General features: G+C 57.3%; 1 protein-coding gene across 1 annotated transcript; it reads right to left on the bottom strand.

The window, feature by feature from the left end:
• Positions 1-2,957: 2,957 nt before the first annotated feature.
• PROKR1 (prokineticin receptor 1) lies at positions 2,958-14,156 on the bottom strand. Its single transcript, XM_041756586.1, has 3 exons — positions 14,000-14,156; positions 12,703-13,299; positions 2,958-5,586 (listed from the first exon to the last, which is right to left on the bottom strand). The coding sequence occupies exons 2-3, from the start codon at positions 13,185-13,187 to the stop codon at positions 4,890-4,892; spliced, it is 1,182 nt and encodes a 393-aa protein (XP_041612520.1). The 5' UTR covers positions 13,188-13,299; positions 14,000-14,156; the 3' UTR covers positions 2,958-4,889.
• Between the last annotated feature and the right edge of the window lie 8,253 nt (positions 14,157-22,409).

The raw sequence follows: 22,409 nt of genomic DNA, 5'->3' as shown, positions 1-22,409 counted from the left end.
TGCTGGAAATGTTGAATACGTGAGGAGAATATGGAAACCGTGATCCAGGAGATACATATATCAAATACGATTAAATAAAAAGATGTATTTCAGAGCTAGAGATGTTCTATATATCAAACCAGGAGTAAAGCTCTGTCCGGGGGACGCCTGGGTGGCTCAGTCGGTCAAGCATCTGCCTTCGGCTCAGGTCATGATCCCGGGGTCCTCGGTCCTCCCAGAGTCACGCGGTCTGCTCCGCGCGGAGTCTGCTTCTCCCTCTGCCCCTCTCCCCGTTCATACTCACTCTCCCTCTCTAATAAATAAAATTAAATGTTTTTAATAAAATGTTTTAATGTCTAATAAATTAATAAAATGTTTAAATTTATAATGTTTCCTTTCTCTATCCAAAGGAAACTCACTCCCTTAAAGTGACATAAAAATAATTAAAAACACGCATATATTCAACTCAAGAAGATATGAAAAGAGCAACAAAATTAAAGTGAGGAAAGCGAAAGCAGCAACAAAACGATGAAGCGACAGAGAATGACCAACGAAAAGAGAGCAAAGCAGTCACCTTGAGAAGTGAATGTGCAATGCTGCTTTTATAGGATTTTTCCTTGTGCTTCCCAACAACCAAAACGTCCTAGCTCCTAAATTCAGATCATTAGGGGACAAGAGCTAGAATTGGGTCGTTCCTTTTTGTAACATCACAGCCTAGGATGCTGTTTGTTAAGTAATTGTGCAAAAGAATCTGGAATCTCCATGTTATAAAGACAGACCTCTCGGGCTTCTCAGAGGAATCTGCCTGAGGGATGACAGTGGAGGGACCCCGCAGAGGGTAAGGGACCCCACAGGCTGGGGCTGGTTGGGATGGGGGTGGAGGGACCCCACAGAGGGTGGAGATGCAAAGGATGGAGGGACCCCGCAGAGGGTAGAGGGACCCCGTAGGCCAGAGCTGGTGGGGGATGGGTTTGGAGGGACCCCGCAGAGGGTGGAGGGACCCCGCAGGCTAGGGCGGGTGGAGGAGCCACAGCCCCTGTGGAGGCACCTTCATGGGAGGAGCCCGGGAGGTGCTGATGGAGTCCCACTGACCTGCGCCCACCCGCCTCACACCCTGCAGGGCCTCTCCCCCCACCCAGGGCCTGTCCCATGAGCCGCCGCTCTCCCCCACCCCGCGTCCTTCAGGGTCCTGCTTACCTGTTGCAGGGACGACAGTCCCCTCCTGGTGTGAGAAGCCCCCCAGGCCACCCCCGTCCCCAGTCAACACCCAGGTCCGGTCTACAGGGGCAGGTGCAAGCGACCTTCCTCGTGTCCGGTGGCTCCCAGGCCCGTGCCCCGTCCTCACCACGGGGCAGGAGGTGGGCTTCGGGCCACCCCCTCCCACCCTCCGCCAGATGACAGGGCAAGGGATGAAACCTCCTGACCTCTGTGCTGAGTCCGGGAACAAGAGCTAAGTGGACTCTGCGGGGCGGGAAGGGTCCCCAGGGGCGGCCTGGCCGAGCTGAAGGTCAACCCGAGAGTTCTCAGGGAAGATGCTTCCCCCCGAAAAGGGCAGCCCCCAAGGCTGCGGCAGGAAAACCCCGGGAGAGCTAGGGGCCCTGGGCGCCGAACCTCTCACCCGGGGCGTCGGGTTCCCCACCGTGGAAAGCACCCCGCGGGTTTAACAGGCTGGGTCCCGGGGAGGAGAGCTGGACTCGGGCTGTGCGTGCGGCCCGAAGCGTCTCCGATGTTTCAAGAAACCAGAGTCCTAGTTAGGATTTTGTGGCCGCGCCCCACACTCCTCAGCGCCCTTTCCCTAAGGGGGGGCAGGTGCCGCGCTGGAGGGCTCCGGGGACACCGCCCACTGCCCTGTTGCCGTGTCCTGGATTTAGGAAGTCATTTCTCCAACGTGTGACCATTCGGCAAAACGCCCAGCAGCTTTGCTGTGCACCTGCCCTCCTCTTTGGCTCTAGTTAAGGGAACGGTTCAATTTTGCCAAAGCCCTGGCTTCGGCTTCCACGCAGGACACGGCGCAGGCCGGGTGCGCGTGGGAGCGCCTGGAGGACAGCGGAGGGCGGCTCAGCGCCGGGGCCCCTTGGTGGGCTCAGCCCCAGGGTTGGGGAGGCCGGGTCCGCGGGGCCAGCCACCAGGCTGCGGGTGCTGTGGGACCCCGGGGCCACCTCCTGGATCGTTTTGCGCGTGTGGACGGGAAGCCCGTGCCAAGGGCTCGCCGTAGGCCGCGTGACGGCGTAAGCGGGTCCTCAGATTTCACGTCTTGGCATCTAGATGCTGAAAAGGCACTGATGGTCCTACCAGAGCCGCCTCAGAGGAGGAAGATCTAAACCGTGAGATCTGCGGAGGACGGAGAAGCGCGAGGGCAGGAGGGGCCCGGGCAGCGCCGTTCTCACAACTGCTGCGACCGTGGCCGCCGCCTCTGCCCGGCGCTGGCGGGAGGCAGCTCCACGCCGTGACCCAGACGAGGGGGAAGACGTGGAAATTACAGGCACGCTACGCTCCACGCTTAGATCGGCACTGGCTGGGTTTTTTTTTTTTTTTTTTATTTCACTTGATCACAACACGACACTTATTCACTGTGGAAAATCGCAAGCAGACGCAACAAGTAGGAACATCACAGACACTTAAACGAGTGCAAAGCGGACACGTTCTAGGCCGAAAAGCAAAGCCGCTCGGCTGCCACGTGTGAGGAGCTCCTGGGCCATAGTCGACTCTCGCTTAGCATTTCTAATGGGAGAGGCGAACGGGACAACAGCCAACTATGTCCCATTACTATTGTGTGGTCCGAAGCTACCTCTCCCGAGTCTAGAACGGAATATGTCATCTTACAAGGACTAAGTACCGCCCTCCGGGACGTGTCGGGTTTGGGCTCATGTCTTCTTTTTTTTTTTTTTTAATTTTTATTTATTTATGATAGTCACAGAGAGAGAGAGAGAGGCAGAGACACAGGCAGAGGGAGAAGCAGGCTCCATGCACCAGGAGCCCGACGTGGGATTCGATCCCGGGTCTCCAGGATCGCGCCCTGGGCCAAAGGCAGACGCCAAGCCGCTGCGCCTCCCAGGGATCCCTGGGCTCATGTCTTAATTAGTTTTTATTCTCTGAGAGTTTTCCGATGGCAGCGTAGAACGGTCTGCTGGATGGTGAGTGGGAAGACATGGATCTTTGAACGTGTCTTCCAGGGAAATAAAGTAACTATTGGGAAAAAAAAATGAGGTTTGCTGCCAAAAATTAAGAGTTGACTCTATTTGGAGGGAAACGCCGTACGAGTGTCAGTTAAATACCCTTTGAAATGTGCTGCTCTAGGATTCTTTGAGAGGGAAAGGACACATCTACTCTTTAGCTATACACACTTAGGAAACTAAAGAAAGATCGAGAAGCAAATGTCACATTGCCCAGGCGCACGCTGGCCGGGAGCAGGAACGTGGTCAACGCGTCCATGATTGCAGACAGTCTCATTCTGAGATTCCTAAAACCCAGAGCTCATCTTCCGGCGGGAGACACGCTGCCACTCCCTGTTGCATCTTCACCACCAGACGTCTCTGCCTCGCGGTACCAGCGTGTTGTTGGGACGTGACACGTTAGCGCGGCCACGAGAGGTAAAGGGATAATGTGCACGAAGAGTAATGACAAGGGGAGACGGTAAGGTTCCCAGATGCAGAAGCCAGGATGGCAAGTTTTTCCTGGTCGGGCACACTATACAGTCATCGGTCCTCTCCTTTGGTTACCCACCTACCGGCTCCTCGGCTCTTCACAACCACCTCATCAGGAGCTCTCACAGGCCTTAGCCTTGTCCCCTTTGGGAAGCTCTCCCAAGGGTCGCACAGGTGGCAGAGCCAAGGCTGGATCAGATCTTCTGGTCCCAAAAGTCCAAATTCCAAAATTGGAAACACTACACAATGAGGGCGCGTTAGAAAGTAGGATGAGCTCTTGACGAGCCCGTGGAGGCATTGAATCCCACGGGGTCGCCTTCACCCGCTGGTATGTCCCCGTCTTTCCTGGACGCCCAGGGCTGTCCCACCAACCTTCACCACCTGCCCCCGGATCGCAAGGCTCCACTTACACGGAGGAGTAGAAACATGGCAGGTGATCTGTCCCAAGGGGAGAGAAGCAAGTCTTAATCCAAAGGATTAACAGCCGTGATGGGCTTCGGGCACTGGTGACGGACTCCTCTTGCCCTCAAACCGTAACAACGAGGGGGAGAGCTGGTGGACGTGGAACGTGGCTGACGGCCACACCATGAGGGGCTGTGCCTACTTTCAAAGAGTCTATGCTTCCAGGTGTGGATTCAAGAGCAGGACTTGAGGGGAAGCCTAATTGGTCCAAGTCAGAATAACTGAGGGGCAGAAGCATCCTTACCCCCAGAAAACCCGAGCTCCTGCCCTGAGCCCCACAGGCTCTCAGAGGTCTGCCCTGGAGACCAGAGGATATACTCGGCCTGAGCCGAGGCCCTCCCTGGAGCACGTCAAGACACCCAGAACCCCTTAGTACCTTGACCAAATGGCTTCCAGGGTCTGCGTGGCTTCCCCTGATGATGAGCCTCACCGTGTATGGGCACAGCCGTAAGCCAGAGGGGTAGCCACGGAGCAGATTTGGACAGAACTTGGCCATGTGTATTGGGGTGTCCATGTGCATGCACCTGAGGCTCCTCACAGCGACAGGACCAGAGATGAGACTAGAAGGGTTGAGGAAAGAACGAGGAGCCCGTGTCCTATTCATGCTCCAATGCCCCCAAATGTTAAGAGAGAACTCGAGCCGAAGGACAGTCCTAGAGATGGGCTACATCAGTGCCTGGTGGGTTGTCCATCCACTCTGCCCCCGGCAGCCACCCAAGGCTTCTTGCTTGACGCTGTATCTTCCGTACACTGGTCAGGGTCCCAAAGGTCTGTCTTTGTTTAAACGTTGCGAGGCCCAGCGGGTCACTTCAGTCTGACACAGTCCACCTCTTCGGTGGCAGGCACGCCTGTGGTCTTCAGATCCAGGTCGGCGCTGGACTTGCTGGCACTGTAAGAAGCCTTCCAATGGAGCAGCATGATCTTCTTGAAGTACTTGATGGTGTTGTTCTTGACGGTCACGAAGCACAGGGTGTTGATCATGCTGTTGCTCATGGCGATGCACTCGACGACGTAGAAGGCCGTGAGGTAGTGCTTCTCCTTGACGAACACGGCGGGGAAGAAGTCGCGCACGATGGTGAAGCCGTAGAAGGGCGCCCAGCACAGCACGTAGGCCGTGAGGACGCACATGAGCACCAGCACCGTCTTCCTGCGGCAGCGCAGCCGCTTCCGGATCTGCTCGGTCTGGACGCCCGGCACCGCCTTGAACCACAGCTCCCGGGAGATCCTGGCGTAGCACAGGGTCATGGTGACCACCGGGCCCACGAACTCGATGCCGAAGATGAAGAGGAAGTAGGACTTGTAGTAGATCTGCTGGTCCACCGGCCAGATCTGGCCGCAGAAGATCTTCTCCTGGCTCTTGACAATGACGAGGACCGTCTCGGTTGTGAAGTAGGCGGAAGGGATGGCGATGAGGATGGACACCAACCACACCAGGGCGATCAAGCCCGTGGCCGTTTGATACTTCATCCTGGGTCTCAGCGGGTGGACAATGGCCAGGTATCTAGGACGAGAACAGAAAGAGGGCCAACCGCCGTGAGGGGGACGTCGTGGGTCATGATACTGTTGGGGCAACACTAGAACAAGGACAATCCTGGAGACGGGGCTACCATCTCGAGAAGGTGCGACCCAACGGAGAAACGGCCTCGTGGGCTCTCAAGAAAAGTAGGTTCTAAACCCCGGCTCCACCCCTTAGGAGCTGTCGCAGCCTCAGGCAGGCTTTGTTTAATGTCCCCGAATCTCGGTTTCCCTACCTGTCGCGTGTACGCAGTTTTTGACACACTTTCAAATGTGATAGATGCTCAGTAAATGGTGACTATTACTAAATGTAGTAGTAATGCCTCCCGTTGGTTTCTGGCGGGCTCTGTTCCCAGGTCCTTCCGGATTCCAGGGCCATTCATCCTAATTACCTCACCATGAAGAGCCGAGAGGGCCTGATAATTCCAGAAAGCTGTCGGGGGGAGCTTGCCCTTTCCAGTGGAAGCAGTGGGCCAAGTTCCGCCCTCATTCCGCGTCATTAGAAATACTGCTCTTTGGGATCCCTGGGTGGCGCAGCGGTTTGGCGCCTGCCTTTGGCCCAGGGCGCGATCCTGGAGACCCGGGATCGAATCCCACATCGGGCTCCCGGTGCATGGAGCCTGCTTCTCCCTCTGCCTGTGTCTCTGCCTCTCTCTCTCTCTATCTGATGATTATCATAAATAAATTTAAAAAAAAATTAAAAAAAAAAAAGAAATACTGCTCTTTATGCGAAGGTGAAGGGAAGAGCATGTGACCACGTACCTTGTTTTTCAGGGGTAAAAACGGAGCCTGGAGACAGAGGAGTGACTCTCTCAAGGTCACACACCACACAGGACGCTTGATCGAAAACGTTTAACCCTGTCTCACGGTCGATGTGAAAAATCAATCAGGAATATACATAATTTTTTTTTTTTTTTTAGCCACAAAGCAGCAGGCGGTAAAAGATATTGCTTTTGTTCTTTCCAAAAAAAAAGAAAAGAAAAAAAAACCCACACGGCTGCTAGCACAGTGGTCCAGGAATGAAGAGAGAGCACTTTGGGGGGGATGTGAGTCATCTGTGTGGTATGAAAGCCGCCTTCCCGGGAGAGAGCGCAGAGAGCTCTGGTTTCCTGGAAGACCTGCCACGTCTGGCAGGGGGTACAAGTTGGAGAAGGGGACAGATGGGGAGGGAAGGGGAGGGAATGGCCAGACGACGCTGGAAATACTCATTCTCGCGTGTCCCCGGCCTGTCCCAGGTAGAGCCAAGAGCAGGCGTGAGAAGCCTGAAGGAAAGCCAGAGCGACTCTGTTGCCTTTGAAACCAACCCCTTGGAGGTCAACGTTCTTGGGATTTTGATTGGAAGAGGAAGCTCATTCCTTTTTTTGTTTTTCTGTGTTTTTTTTGTTTTGTTTTGCCCGATTATATTCCTGCTGTTTGCGCCCTTCTCCCCCCAACGCAGGCAGCCGACTCCGTTGCGTGTCCTTCGGAGAGTTCACTGGAGTGAGACTCCTGCTGTCTGGAGAGACGGCGGACGGGGTGGGACGGGGCCACCGTCGGTGCACCCGGCCCTTGGGCTTGCTCTGGCCCCGCGACAGTCCCTGCCCTCCCGCCGGTGTCCGAGCGCCGAGAGGGGAAGGGGAACGATGCCGGGTGTCGGCAGCGCCTCTGTCCATGCGCAGGCCCGGGCCCCAGAAGGCCGCGGTGCCCCAAGTCGCCGACCCCTAAGGCCTACTATGAGCTCAGTGCCTTCGCTCTCACCACCCCCTCCCCTTTGCCGTCCCCCCACGTTCTACCGACCCACCGTCCTGCCAAAGGCCACGTCTGCACCTCCACCCGTTTGCAATACGAGTGGTCCCGATCTGCTGCTGTTCCTTCCTCCCCCACGGCACCCCCCGGAGTACTCTTTTCTGCGCCGACCTAGGCGTCAGAGGACCAGGGCTCTGATCCCGGCTTTGCCTCGAACTGCGGGAACGTGCGTCCTTCCTCCGGGCCCCCTGGCTGCACGCGCCCCGGGCGACGGGGGAGAGCACCTGCCTCGCCTGCCTCCGAGAGCTGTGGGCGCCCGTTAGACGCGTCACTTGGGGAACCCGTACGACGCCGTCAGAGTCTGCTTGGGCTCCTTTACTGCTTCCATTCTTTTTTTGTTATTTTTTTTTTTAAGATTTTATTTATTTATTCACAAGACACACAAAGAGAGAGAGAGAGAGAGAGAGAGAGGCAGAGACCTGGGCCGAGGGAGGAGAAGCAGGCCCCATGCAGGGAGCCCGATGCGGGACTGGATCCCGGGAATCTGGTGTCAGGCCCTGGGCCAAGGGCGGATGCTCCACCGCTGAGCCCCCCCAGCGTCCCTACTGCTCCCACTCTTGCAGGGCTCTGCACCCCCACTTCACACGTGCCTCGGAATGCAGAGTCTACGTCCCCCCTGGAAGGGACAAGGAGTTAATGATTCCTTCAGAGTAGATGACCGCTAAGGAGGGACCACGTGAGAGTGACCGACGAAGCCATGATGACGGGACACGGGGGGACAGGGGGGTACAGGCCAAGGGATGCACCTAAGGAGCTGCCAGTTGCCCGACACCTTGGAACATCGGGGGGTGGAAACCAGCTGCGCTGCAGAGGAAGGGGAGAAAAGGATGCCGGCGTTCTGGAGGGTTCCAGGAGGGCAGGAGGACGGGGTGCGGCTTGACAATCAGTAAAGGACGGGAAAGGTTTTCCACGGGGGGTAGGGGCGGGGTTTACAAGACGAGGTCCCCTGGGGAGGTGTGTGGACCCTCCGGGGCAAGGAACATAAGCAGAGCGGAGATGGGAAGCAGCAGGGTCCTATTCCAGAAGGTCTGGGAATCAAGGTACAGGGAGTCGGACCTGCTGGAGCAGGGAGCTGAAAAGGAACATCCCTGGGCTCTGCGCCCCAAGGTCTGGGTTTCCCGTCGGGTGTAGACACAGCTGCACTGGCCTCCATGTGCCATCCACGTACCCCAGAGCGCGTGGGGCGCCGGGGGCGCCCCCCTCTTCACCCAGAATCCAGGCGGGATGTCGGCCCATCTGCTGAGCCCCAGTCTCCCGGCTGCGCGGGGCCAGCGGGGGCCTGAGCAGCCGAGCAGCCTCGGGAAGCACCGACGTCCCCCGTGAGTTCGCCGATGGGTGAACCTCCGTGAAGCCTCCCTGGTATGCAATGACGTCATCCTTCTGCAAATTTCATTTAAAACACAGCCCTTACTGTGGGTTCTGTTAACTCAGGGTTCGTCCCACCATCTGCACCCCCGCCCCGACGGCAAGCTCCTCGAGGGCGGGGATCCAGTCTTACTTCTTCTGTAGCTTCCACTTCCCCGGGAATCCTGGGCACCCAGGATTGTAGTCAAGCCTCAGTCGCAGCAGGCGCTCGGCCCTGGATGAATGGGGACGTAAGGGGCCGTCGCGAAGCTCCCACCCAGAAAGATGGCAACGGCTTTCGGAGAACAGGGCCGGAACGTGCTTACCCAGCCCGAGCCCGGGGCGCCGCCTGGGACTCGATAACCATGAGGAAAGACGGAGGGATGCGAGCCGTAGTCCCTAGAGGTCTTTTGAGCAAGAGGGGAGCTGTGCCCGCGACACGAGTGACACGGCGGCGGCCTTCCTTCTCCCCTCGGGCCATGGAGCCTTGCTGCCCCGTGTGGGTGCCGTCTCGGGGCCTTTGCACTGATCATTTCCCTTGTGTGGAATGCGTCGTCCCAGCCTTCAAAGCCTGGCTTGCTTGCTTGCTTGCTTTTTTTTTTTTTTTTCAATTTTCCCAGAGTTCCCTTCAAATGCCTGTTCCCCGGGGACACTTTCCCCAACGACGTGCCTGGAGCAGCTTCCATCCTGCATCACGTTCAGTGTTCTCCTGCTTGTCTTTTTTTTTTTTTTTTGGTTCAGAGCGTTTGCTGAGATCGCCTTCTGGTTTGTGGCTTGTTTGCCCGACTGTTCCCTCTCCCCACTCCTGGGGGGAAAAGCTGCACGAAGGCAAAGAGCTCCTCCCCCCACCCCGCACCGTCCCGTCCACAGGGCTCGCACTCAGGACGCGCTGTTTGCGGGGAGCCTGGGGGGCTCAGGGCTTGAGCGTCTGCCTTCCGGTCAGGTCGTGATTCCGGGGTCCTGGGTTGGAGCCCTGCATGGGGACCCTGCTCCCTCTGCCTCTCCTGCTCCCCCTGCTTGTGCTCTCTCAATCTCAAATAAATAAAATCTTTAAAAAAGAAAAAAACATGCTGTTTGCATGAATGAGTGTTTAGCGTGGATTGTGAGCAGGAGACGTTAGCTGAGGGGCAGATCCAGGAGCCCCCGAGGCTGCAGTGAAGACGGTGGAGATATACCACCCCCCCGTCACGCCCCTGCAGCAGGTCCCATAAATCAAATGAATGCGGAGAAAGGGAGACAGCCTCTGGGCGGCACAGACGTCTGGGAGCACCAGGGACCCTGGTTCATAAATAGTTCTGCTCTGCTCTGTCTCCATAGCTGCGTGTCTTGCACACCCTGCACCAGAGCTTGTCTGACCTCACATCACAGGAACAGCCACCTCGAAGAGCTTGGCCAATCGAAAACGGTCATCACTTTACCTGGGTCTGTTTTGTTGTTGCTGCTGTAAGGGTTAATTTGAGAATTATCCGCTATTTCGTTTTGCTTTGTATTTATTGATTCCTGAGAGATACAGAGAGAGAGAGAGAGAGGCAGGGACCCAGGCAGAGGGAGACGCATGCTCCATGCAGGGAGCCCGACGCGGGACTCGATCCCGGGACCTCGGGGTCACGCCGCTGAGCCCCAGGGGCCCCTAAGACCCGCTGCTTACTTGTTGTTGACTCTGGTCTACGCCTGGTTCCGAACAACTACACGTCTTACCTCCTCGAATCCTCAGGACACCCCAGCACACGGGCTTTCTTATTATTCTCACCGTACACAGGAGAGCCTGAGGCCGGGGAAGGTAGCTGACGGGAGGCCCTGGCGCTAGCAGGCGCCGCAGCGGGGCTCGAACCCTGCCCGCATAGGCACTACCACTGCGGTTTCGCTGAACAAAGCTCCAGGCCTCCTATAACGGAAGCGTCATCCGTGACATCGAGACAAAAATATCAGTTGCCCCCAGGGGCAGCCCGGGTGGCTCAGCGGTTAGTGTCGCCTGCAGCCCGGGCGTGATCCTGGGGACCCGGGATCGAGTCCCACGTCGGGCTCCCTGCATGGAGCCTGTTCTCCCTCTGCCTGTCTCTGCCTCTCTCTCTCTGTGTCTCTCTCATGAATAAATAAATAAAATGTTTTAAAAACTAACAACACAGAACCTGAAAAAGCCCCGATCCAATCCTGAACAGCACACGAGGCCCGACAAAGTCAAGCAGGCCCTGTAGGCCCTGCACCACGACCCCGGGAGGAGGTGGCACAAACACACGCAAGTCATCTGAAGCAAAGGCACCAACAGGTGCAGCCGAGCAGCCGGCTGGTTGGCCAGGGCCTCGGGGAGGCGGCCTGTGGTGGCCACAGCGCCGTTTTCAATGTCGGGGCTCAGGCCCCGCATCCCCACCCTGCTGGGCCCAACGAGACAGGCCTGCTGTGCAGTGGATGTTGCCGCCGCGTCTAAACAGCGTGATCCTGCAGACCGGGGTTGACGCCTGGCACCGATAGTGGCCCTTGCACAGTCAGGGTGAGCCAGCGTCCCCTGACCGGCGCCGGCGTCCGCCCCCCTGGGAGCCCCCACCACCCACCTCGTGGGACACCCGCAGCGCAGTGACGGGCTGTGCCCGGGGACCAGGCACCGCCGCCCAGCAGGTGCCAGGCCAGCCCACGCCCGTGGCTGGGGCGCCCCCTGTGCAGGAGGTGACACTTCAGGAGAGGACGCTCTTCTGCTCTGAGCTCCCACCTTCAGGAAGTCGGAGACAAGGTCGCAGGAGCCCCTCCCTCCCAGCCCGGAGCGGGACCTGGGGACAGAGGCTGTGCTCGGCCGTCCCCTTTCTGAGCCGCCCGGGTCAGCCGCGGCAGCAGCCCAGGGCGCCCGGACCCCATGGAGGGCCCTGCAGGCACGACCCCTCGCACGCAGCACCTTCGTGCCCTTGAGGCCAAGTCCCTGACGTTCGTGCCCCGAGAGAGGAGGCTGCGGCCCCAGCCTTTAAGGCTTGGCAGCCGGGCTCCTCCTGGGGGACGCCCCCGGGGCCTGGGCAGTGGCCTGTTTCCAGGTCGCGCTATCTCGGCTTGTTCTGCCTTTGGCCTCAGAAAATAGGTTCTATCTGCTGCGCTGGTCCCGGACCGCTGCCCCGGGGCGGCCTGGCTGTGGGGGGCAGGGAGGGGGGAGCCTCCGCGGGAGCCCTGAGGCCACGAACCTGGGGGGCGGCTGTGCTGCGGGCTCTCGGGGCGAAGGGGCAGGGACGGGCCGTGCAGGCCCGAGGACACGGGGCCCTGACCCCGGCGGCGGCGCCAGGAAGAGAGCTTCGGCAGAGGGGCCTGCACACACTGCCCGGGGACCCCCCCGCCGGGCTCCTTAGCACAGGAGCTCGTCCTGAGTGGAAAGGCCCGACACCGCCGAACACAGGTGTGCAGTGTGCTCTGACGGCTTCAGGCACGAGGCCAGACCGGGCCCTCCGAGCGCCCACGCGAACCTCTGGGGAGGGCAAACGTGCCCCGACGGAAAGAACCGGTAAGAGCATGTGAAGAAATTCTTTCCTTTCTTTTTCTTTCTCTTTTTCTTTTTTTTCTTCAAAACAAATCACCCGTCTTATTTTAAAATCAACTGGCGCGGACGTGGGGGAGGTTAGGGGAGAGGTGCTTGTGTTTTGAGAAAATCTTCCTCGGGCAAGCTGACTCGAAAGGCACCTGCCTGGAAGTGAGACTTGTCCCTCCGCGTGTCCTCGAACCTATTTGCCCCCAGGCCCCGAGCAGGCCGTCCAGGAGCGGCCGTCGCCCAGGGATCGGAAGCTGTCCCCCCCGCTCGGCTCCGGGGAGCTCGGCCACTGCCCCTGCCCGCCCACGGCTGGAAAACCAGAAGTCTCCTTAGTGGTCGGCCAACGGGCCAAGGTCCCCCCCGCAGGCATCCGCGACCGCAGAGGACAGAGGTCGCCCGTCCGTCCACACCTGCAGTAAAGGAAGGGGTCGACCCGGGGCCCTTTCTCTGTGGTCCCTGCGTCCCCGGACTCACCTGTCGATGGCGATGGCCAGCAGGGCGTTGGTGGAGACATAGAGCGAGACCGTGCGCAGGTAGTTGACGGAGGCGCACGTGACGTGGCCGTGCTCCCAGGACAGCTGGCGCACCACGTAGTAGTCCATCTCAAAGGGGCAGCAGACCACGGCCACCAGGAAGTCAGAGACGGCCAGGTTGGCGATGAGCAGGTTGGTCAGGTTCCGCAGCTTCCTGTGGCGGGCCAGGGCGGCGATGAAGACCAGGTTGCCAACGCCGCACACCAACATGATGGCCACGAGGGCCACGCCGATGACGATCTTGGCGGCGAAGAAGGTCCGGGAGTTGGTCACGTCCTCCTCTTCACCCGAGGGCAGGTCGTAGTCGCCGTAGCTGAAGTTGAATGGGAAGGACGCGGCGTGGGCCCCGTGGGGCGCAGGCACAGAGGGGAAGTAGGCGGACGCGTTGGGGGCCGACTCCTGGGCAAGCCCCGCGGCGACCTCCATCGGGCCGGTGGCTCCCGGGGCGACGTCGGGGAGGCTGGGGTCGCCGCCCTCTCCACTGGGTCAGGACGCGTCCGCTGTCCTCGGGGCTCGGGGCCTGAGCTCCATCCTACGCCTTCGAGACACACACAAGGGAGCGGCCAAATTGAAAGCCGTCCTGTACCCCAAGCCCACCCGCTAGCCCCGCGCTCACGACGAACAGAGCGATGGGGGGGACCCAGGAGGCGGGGAGAGAAGACAAATGGATAAAAACCACAGAGCCGCTCCTCGGGGCAGGCTGGACTGCAGTAGAGACAACCGGCTCCGGCTCAGCTTGTCTCGTCTCCACTGAAGATCTGACGTGTGGCCGCGATTTTGCTAAAGGACCCGAGTTGGGGGGGGGGGGCGCTGAAGGGAAGGAAAGTGACCGGCTCCAAACGCTCCCCCCTCCCACCAGTGTGAACTCCGGTCTTTGTGAAACGGTCCAGTTCTGTGGCTTAAAAGAAATTATTCTGGGATCCCTGGGGGGCTCAGCGGTTTGGCGCCTGCCTTGGGCCCAGGGCGTGACCCCGGGGTCCCTGGATCAAGTCCCACGTCGGGTTCCCCGCATGGAGCCTGCTTCTCCCTCTACCTGGGTCTCTGCCTATGTCTCTGCCTCTCTCGTGAATAAATAAATAAAATCTTTAAAAAAAGAAAGAAAGAAATTATTCTGAATATCATCAGCCCTGTAGGAGACAGCCCTGTCTCTCCCCCCGCCCCCCAGCTGGTCTCCTTCCTCTCGCAGAACCCTCCAGAATCCCAGAGGCTACCCCGCAGCGTCCCTTCCCGCGCCTCACTGGCTTTCGTGTCCCCACATGCACGTCTGCTGCGATCCCAGGAGCCAGGCGGCGTTGACCAAGGCCTGTCCCCAGGCAGAGGCTGCGGGGCTGAAGCCACAGCCCCCGAGCCCCTGAGTGGCTTAGTCGGGGGCTCCGGAGCCTGCCCCGGGTAAACAGCTTAACCGCTCCGAGTTTCAACATCCTCCAGGCAGCAGATCAGTAACATCTGTGCAGCGAGCTCCCGAGCTCCGGGGAAGGGAGGGCGTTACCCCCGGGGCTGCAGAGAATTCCTGCCCAGGGTTCAGACCTCCGCGGCCACGGGGAAGGGGGGGATCCTGCCCCAGATGCCTCCACCGCAGCTCATATGGGGGGCGGGGGTGGGGGTTCACTGCCCTGCTGGGGGCCAGAAAACCAAGAGGAACCCCCCTCCCCTTGCAGTCCCGGTGCCTCCCAGAGCCTGCAAGCATCACACCAAGTTGCTGAGACCTAAGAGGCCCCGGCCCCGGGGAGGGGTTTGTGGGGGGAGACCTGCTGCCCACACTCCTCGGCAGGGAGGTATCCACAGCCTGTCTTGGGGGGACACTGGGGTTAAAGCCCCTCTGAGCCCCTACAAGGCCACCGCCCGCCTCACCTCCACTGATCTCACGGTTCCCTTCCCAGTCCCTCCCCGGTGCCCCGTCAGGGTGAGACTGCACCCCTGAAGGGTGGGGGGGCACGTCTTGGGGTCCAGGCCGGTCCAGCTGCCATCCTGCTGGGCCCCCCTCCCTCCCCGCAGGCCCCGTGTGCCCCGGGGCACCTACCTGGAAGGCTCCAAGTCAGCTTTTAAAAGCAAATGGTGATAAAAACTTCTTGGGGGGGTGGGCAGGGGGCGCTGGGAGACCCAGCCCCGCGGAGGCCCGTCCTGCGCTCCCTCCGGCTTTCTGGCATCTGCAGGGGGAAGCCCAGTCCCCGGGCCGGGGGGGGGCACTCCCGGGGTGGGTACCCCGCCTCCCTGGGGAATGGGCGCGAAAGCTAGTGCCTGCCGAGGAGCCCGACGGGGGCGAGCATCCCCCCGGGCGCCCCGTACCTGCACCTGCACCTGCACCTGCACCTGCACCTGCAGCGGCCGCGCTCCGGGTCGGTGTCGGCGGTGCGGGGACCCAGGCGGCTCCCGGGGCGCAGGGACCAGCCCCCGCTGCGTCCTCGTCTCCCCCCGCCCCCCCGCTCAGCGATCCCCGCCCCCCGGTGCCCTGGGGGCGCCCAGGCCCCCCCCCCGGGCTCACTGGGGTCGCTGGGCCCGCGCGCGGCTGGGACCCGGGAGCCCCGGGATGCGGAGGACGCGGCGGAGGGAGCGGGGCCGGGGCTCAGGCTCCGAGCGGCGGCCGCGGGCGGGGGGCGGGGCTGAGCCATCCCCGGAGGCGTAGCTCCCTCCCGCAGTGCCCGCCCCGGGCAACCGGACAGTGCGGCTCACCTGGCGGAGGGGGCGGGCCGCGCGCATCAGAGGGCGGCGGAGGGCCCCCCCGCCCCCGCCCTCGCGGGACACCTGGGATGAACCCAGACCTCACCGCCTTGGCCAAGCCCGGGGCACCCCGGGGCACCCCAGGGTCCACGGAGCACCCCAGGGTCAGCTCCGTTTGGGCAGCGCCCACCTCTAGGGGAAAGGGGCTGCGAGGGGAGGGGGCCGCGTGGGCGCTGCAGGAGGCAGGAGCCACCCCGCCCTCGTATCTGTTGAGAAGGCTGCGGAGGCCAGAGCCAACTTCACAGAGCACAGATCTCCCTCAAAAGTCTGGATTTCTCAAGAAGTCAAATATAATATTACCCTGCCATCCGGTCATCTCACTTTCAGAAACAAAACAGGAACCCGGATCCCAGTCCGTCAGTGTTCCGGCCAGTTTTATTCCCAATAGCCAAAACCTGGAAACAACCCAAATGTCCATCAACTGATCAACAGATTTAAAAATAAATAAATAAATAGATAAATAAATAAATAAATAAAAATAGATAAATAGATAAATAAATAAATAAATAAATAAATAAATAAATAAATAAATAAATAAAATGTGCTAGATACACACCTGACAGTATTTGTCATCGCTAAAGAATGATGGAGTGAGGGAGCTACGCGTTGGTGAGGACGCAGAGAAACGGGAACCCCGGGGCGCTCACTGAAGGTGGGAATGGAAAATGATGGAGCCGCTGTGGAAAGCGGTAGGACAGTTCCTTAAAAACTAGAATTCTCACAGGCTCAGCAGCTTCCTCCCTGGATATAGAGCCGGAGTCGTGGAAGGAAGGCAGCGTGTCAAGGGACTCCTGGGGCACCTACGGGCAGAGCCGCATCATTCACAATAGCCAAGAGGTGGGCGCCGGCCCAGGACGCGTCACTAGGTGGACGGATCAGCACAGCGGGATGTGTACACACACTGGGATACCATCAGCCTCCAAATTATGGAAATTATGACAGAGGATGCAACAGGGATGAAACGGGAGGACATCACGGGAAGTGAAGTAAGCCGGTCACAAAAAGGCAAATGCTGTGTGAGTCCACTGACAGCAGGGACCCTGCAGAGTCCAAATCCTAGAGAAAGCGGATGGTGCTGGAGGCTGAGGGAGGGGGAGGTGCCGTGTGCGGGTCCAGGTGTCAGCTTTGCCAGAGGAAGAGTCCTGGAAGGGGTGGGGGGGGTTGCACAAGAATGTGGCTGCGCTTAGGTCGCTGACATGCACATTTCCAAACGGTTAAGATAGTAAATATTTTGTGTATTTCACCACAATTAAAAAAAAATGGGAGATAAAAAGGAACTCAGCCCCGACTCGTGCTACCATATGGCTGATCTTGAAAACAGCACGTTAAGTGAAATAAGTCAGACACAGACAAATACTCCATGAATCCAGGTCTATGAGGAACCTAGAATAGGCGAATCCATCGAGTCAGAGAGTGAATGGAGGAGGGTAGGGAGGAGGAGGAGGAATGGAAAGTTATGTTCAGCGGATCCAGAGGTTCCGTGGGAGATGACGAAAACGCCCTGAATTGGGTGCCCGCGATGTCACTGAGCTGTTCGCTGAAATGGCTCAAAGGGGCTATAGAACAGCTCCGTGCTCGTCAGCAAGGCACCCAAGGCCCATCGCACTTTGACCTCCCAGTGTCCACAAAGGAGGGGGGCCCGCTGGGTGCTGGATCCCCACGCTTCGTGGCCAGATCGGCCTCAGGCAGGTGGCCTCCACTCTCTGGAGCTCCCTTCCTTCACTTACAAGTGAGCTGAGCTTCTATTGGGAAGTCACCGCCGGGTTCCAGCACCTCCCGCTCTGTCTTCCGAGGCCCATCTCCGTCCCTGAGCACCTTCTCCTGTTTGCAGAGATGTCACAGGCCTCTCTCGTGGCTGAGCCTCCTACATCCTGGGATGGAGCCCGTCGGTTAGGGGCCTGGCGTGTGAAGGCCCCTGCCCCCTCCCCCCCTTGCCATGTGCCCGGACGGCCTGGAACCAAAGTGGAGCCTCCCGTTCGTAAGCTACAGGTGGCCAGAGCTCCCCCTGCACAAGGCTGTCGTGAGGACCCAATACGGTGAAACAGGCCAAGTGTCTGGTGCGGGCCGGGGGCTTAGCAGCCTCCGCTAAATGCCGAATGTTTCTGTTGCTCTGTCAGTCTTTCCCTGTCTTGCTCCAGTGAGATCTTAACCAACCAATTTGCTTCCCCTCTCGCACCGTCACCTGAAGAGGGGCTAGGGCTCCCTCATTTTCTAACCCTTTCTTGCAAATATTTCTCAGGCTTGCCTGGTGATAGAATTATCTGGGGTGCTAGTGAAACATACTGATTCCTTGGTTCCCACCCCAAACCGGAGGAAGGGGCCTAGAAATCTGTAAGTTAAACCAGCACCCCAGGTGGTTCCTACTATCAAATAATTTGGGGGCCCGGGGACCTAGAACAGAGCCTGGCACAAGGTAGACCAATATTGATTTGTCCTCTCACACAGCATATACGGTTGTTCCCTACAGCAATCGTCTTCTTGACCCTATTTACGTCCACTCAAAAGATCAGGAACAAAGCACAGAGTTATCTGTTGCTACCAGATTACGCTGAAACCCAGCACCAGAAAGCAGCAAACGCGTATTATATCCCAGAATTTCTGAAGGTCGGGATCTGGGGATGGCTTAGCTCCGTGGATCCCAGCTCAGGGTCTGTCATGAGACTGGAGCCAAGCTGTCAGGGCTGCAGCCTCATCTGAAGCCTCAACTGGGGGAGGAGTCACTTGAAACTCACTCAAGGTGGTTGTCAGGCCTCAGCTTTTCCCTGGCTGTTGCTGGAGACTTGGGTTTTTCAGCATGTGAGCCTAACCTGGGCTGCCCACGTGACCTCACGACTTGGTAGCTGATTCCCTGCCCCCAACCCGCGCCCCCGCCCCGTTATGTATCATTCACCACAAACAACAGCGACAATAACCCTGGTACAATGTGGGAAGGGACCACACAAGTGTGTGACTACGAGGAGGATCACTGGGGACTGACTTGGAGGCCACCTTAAGGACTGGCTACCAGACAAAGCTTAGAATTTTCCTTTTTCCCCCTTCAAAGGCCTGACACGGAATGGCGCCTGAGGTCAACAATGAGGTTAGCCACAGCCAAGACGTTTTTGAACTTCAGAGTAGAGAAGTCCGGCATAAATAACCTCTGGAGTTGGAAGGCAGGATTGAGATGACTGATCGGCCCAGGACCCTCATGAAAGGAACGAAAGAATGAAATGATGACCTAGCAGGTCGTATTGGGAACTCCCGTGGGGAACAAGTTTCTGACACTTCCAGAGATCTCCATTCCATCCGAGAAGCAGACATCCATCAGGGGCCCTATAATAACAGTTTGTCTCTAGACAGAGTTAATTTTTTTTTAATTTTTATTTATGTATTATAGTCACAGAGAGAGAGAGAGAGGCAGAGACACAGGCAGAGGGAGAAGCAGGCTCCGTGCACCGGGAGCCCGATGTGGGATTCGATCCCGGGTCTCCAGGATCGCGCCCTGGGCCAAAGGCAGGCACCAAACCGCTGCGCCACCCAGGGATCCCTCTAGACAGAGTTAAACCAGGACTAGCTTAACTTAGAGCGAAATATGGCACTAAGAAGGTTTTTTTTTTTTTTAAGGAATTAAGAATAAAAACTGGAACTCCAATGGTACAATTTTTTTCTTTTCAAACTTGTAACCCCAAGGATGCCAACAGCCTAGAAATCTGTCCTGTGATTACAGCCTACTGCCAGGAAGGGCAAACGTACTTTGCCTCATCTTATCTACAAGAGAAGCCACACTCTCTGAGAGAATTTGCCATCTCAGTGACCTCTCGCCAAACAAGATCAAAGAACTCATCTGGGAAGCGCTTTTTTTTGGAGATGCTCCTCCCCCCCTAAGTAATGTCCTCAGGCTACTTTAGATTTTCTTTCCTTTCCTATCCCACTAGCAGGAATCATCTCAAAAGTCCTCTGAATTCTCATTTCTTCATCGTTTTAGGCTATGCTTGTATCCTTTACACGTGGAAGTTTTTAATGTCTTAGGGCATTTCTCAGCCATGTAACTCCTGTGATGCTCCAGTAAACACCACATAGGAAACAGTTCAAGGAGCCTTCAGGGTTCATCCAGGGAACGAACGCTCTTACGTGGAGCAAGGAGCAAGCAGGTGCTCAGGAGGGAAGCCGCTAGCCCAAGGGAACAGAAAGGGCCCATTTCAGAGCCCGGATGAGAATCCCAGTCTCCTGACTTTTAGCCCCATCCTCCATCTCCCGCGGCCACACTCACAACACCTACTGCAACCTGCCTCCCTTTGCCCCCCTCCCGCCATGATCCTTGGCCCCATAGATCCTTGGCTCCACTCACAATTCTTCCTGGCTGGCAAATTTACTAAATCAGCTTATTTTCTGCCTTCATCAGATTTGTTCTCTTGGCACGCAGTCTCATCTAGTGCCACGAAAAAAATCAAGGATTCCTGGAAGACACCCAGAGCTGGCTCAGAACCCATGCTGCTTCCTTTTCCAATTACCTCTGCAGCACTCGAGCCAGCAGGGTTGGACGGGCTCCCCGAAGCCCACTCAGTGGGGCCTTCGGACTGCTCTTTGCCGCTCCTCTCCACTTCCCAAGTCCCCCTGGAGGGCATGTGAAGGAAGATTCAGGCAGATACACAGACGTGACCTCACTCTCCACGGAAGCCCCCACACTTCAGAGATGTCGATTCCTTCACTAACCTTATTGGTTTAATACCATCCCTAGCAAGTTCCTAATGATTGACAAAACCATCCCTATGTGTATCTGAATGAATAAACAGGCAACAGCATAAAAGAATTTTTCTTTGAAAAGAAGAGTAATACGGGGAAATTTGACCCATTAGTAATAAAATATTATAAAGGTTTAAGAGGACAGCACGTAATGAGTTTGAGCGAAAAGTGTTGAGACCTGGATACGTCTTGACATGAGGTCTGATAATTCAGCGCAGCCCCCAGCCCCTATTTCACCCAGGGGTGCGGAGGGGAGGGCTGGGGACAAGGGTGGAGCCGGTGCGTGGCATCCGCCCCAGGTTCTGGTCTCCCTGACTAGGGCCCATGGTGACAGGGCTAGAGGCAACGGGACTCTGGGAAACAGGGGCCCCCTGTAGTGCTGGCCTGGGGGCTCGGGGACAGAGTGGGGAAGAAAGGCCCTGTCTCCCCGTTTGGGAAACACGGGCTGGTTCTAAAGCCATGAGTGCCACGTGCAATGTCACAATGTCCCGCTTCGCTGGCACCTGCAGTTTTACCTTTGGAGGACGTGACATGGGTCCTTTCCGTTGACACGGTGCTCTCTCAAGGGAAATGGCACAGCCAGGCCCCAAACGTCTTTGCAGGGAGTAGTGTTGAGGGGTTGGACAGGAGGGGAAGGATATGGGAACTTGAACGATGCCCTCCCCCACCCCAGAGGCTTCCAGAAACAAGGGTCTGGGATTTTCTGCTTTATGCAGACGGTGGCAGGAGTCAGGTGTATCCTTACGTGGGTCCGTTGTACCCAGGAGTTAGGGGATCCTGGTGAAACTGGAGTTACAGGAGAACACATGCAAGGGAAGCAGTGCCCATCGACTGCTTCACCAAGTCCAACTCTTAAAAGTGGTGATTTGATGGGTCCTAGCCACTGTCGGACTGATAGTCCCCACTAAGATTCTGGGACACGGACTTCACTTTTGCAGTTTCTTCTGACGAAAAAAGCTGAAAGTCATATTCAGAACAGCATGAGAATAATAGAATGTTAGAAAGACTGCAGCTCCATCAAGGCCGAGCCGAGTCCCTATGGGCTTCCCGCAGCTGCCGGGGCCGAGCCCCTCCATCCAGGCGCCTTAGGACCACGGCACTGTGGTCTCTGCACTGTTGTGGAGGCTGAGGTCTGCAACCAAGGTGTGACCTGAACCCTTCCCTGCCTCTCCCCATGACACCTGGTGCCCGTGCTTGGGCTGCAGGGCTCCGGCTCTGCGTCCTCCTCATGTGGCTCGCTCCCCGGGGTCTCTGTCTCCATGTACCGGCCCCCTACCCTCCCCCCACCCCCGTGCTGGGACCTGCCCCAGGGACTTCAGCCGAGCTCCATCACCTCCGCAGGAGCCCTGTTTCTGCGCAAGGTCACATCTGCAGGTCCCGGGGTTAGATCTCAAGCTGGCCTTCAAGAGGACACAGGTTACCCCGGATCGCCCACAAGGCCATGCAGCATGGGGCTGGGAATGAACCTGGGATGCTGGGGGTCCGGGTACAAGGTGGCGGGTACTCTCGGGAAAGGGAGATCCCTGGAACGAGCCGGGTGCGGGGCTCTGGGTGTCAGCCACATTCTTCTTGGTGCGGTAGCTTGTTACAGGGTCTGGCCAGTTGGTGAAAATGCACCCAGCTCTGTGCTTCTGAAATGTGCACTTTTCTGAAGGTTTAGGATATTTCAGTAAAAAGTTAATTAGGACATGGTGCTGTCAAGGTGTGTTGATTGCCACGGAGAGAGGTGCTGTCAAGGTGTGTTGATTGCCACGATATATTACTGAGTGGAAAACATCAAGTTACAAAACCATCGTTGCAATATGATTCCACCTGGAGGGGAAATAATGCATTCATCTATAGAAGATACTATCTGGAGGAACAAAGCAAATTACTAACGTTCAACTTGTAGAAACGAAATACAAGTTTTTTCCCCCCATTATTTCAATTGTTTTTTTTTATTTTCTAATTTTTAAAAATGAACCGATGCTATTTGTATAATGCTTTACGTTTCATAAATTAAAAAAGAGTGAATTACTCAATAACAATGAATAGGAGAGTCAACTATTAGGGAAAATTACTAATTTAGATCTTTCTCGCATGCGACATTCTAAAAATGCAATATGGGAGGATTAAACAGTTGAATTCAAAAAATTTAAGACAAAAAAATTGACAAAAAATCTCTCTGATTTCAGAGTAGTGAAGGTTTTACTAAGAAAAAAAAGGCAA

This window comes from Vulpes lagopus, chromosome 5 (assembly GCF_018345385.1).
Source record: "Vulpes lagopus strain Blue_001 chromosome 5, ASM1834538v1, whole genome shotgun sequence".
Taxonomy (NCBI): Eukaryota; Metazoa; Chordata; class Mammalia; order Carnivora; family Canidae; genus Vulpes; species Vulpes lagopus.
Note: the sequence above shows the minus strand (reverse complement) of the source record. Positions and strands in the feature narration are given on the sequence as shown.

Bases quoted from the DNA above. Each gene is read 5' to 3' on its own strand.
- PROKR1 (XM_041756586.1), bottom strand. From the start codon at position 13,187: ATGGAGGTCGCCGCGGGGCTTGCCCAGGAGTCGGCCCCCAACGCGTCC. The intron at 5,587-12,702 runs GTGAGTCCGGGG...TTCTCGTCCTAG, and splicing joins CTGGCCATCGCCATCGACAG to ATACCTGGCCATTGTCCACC.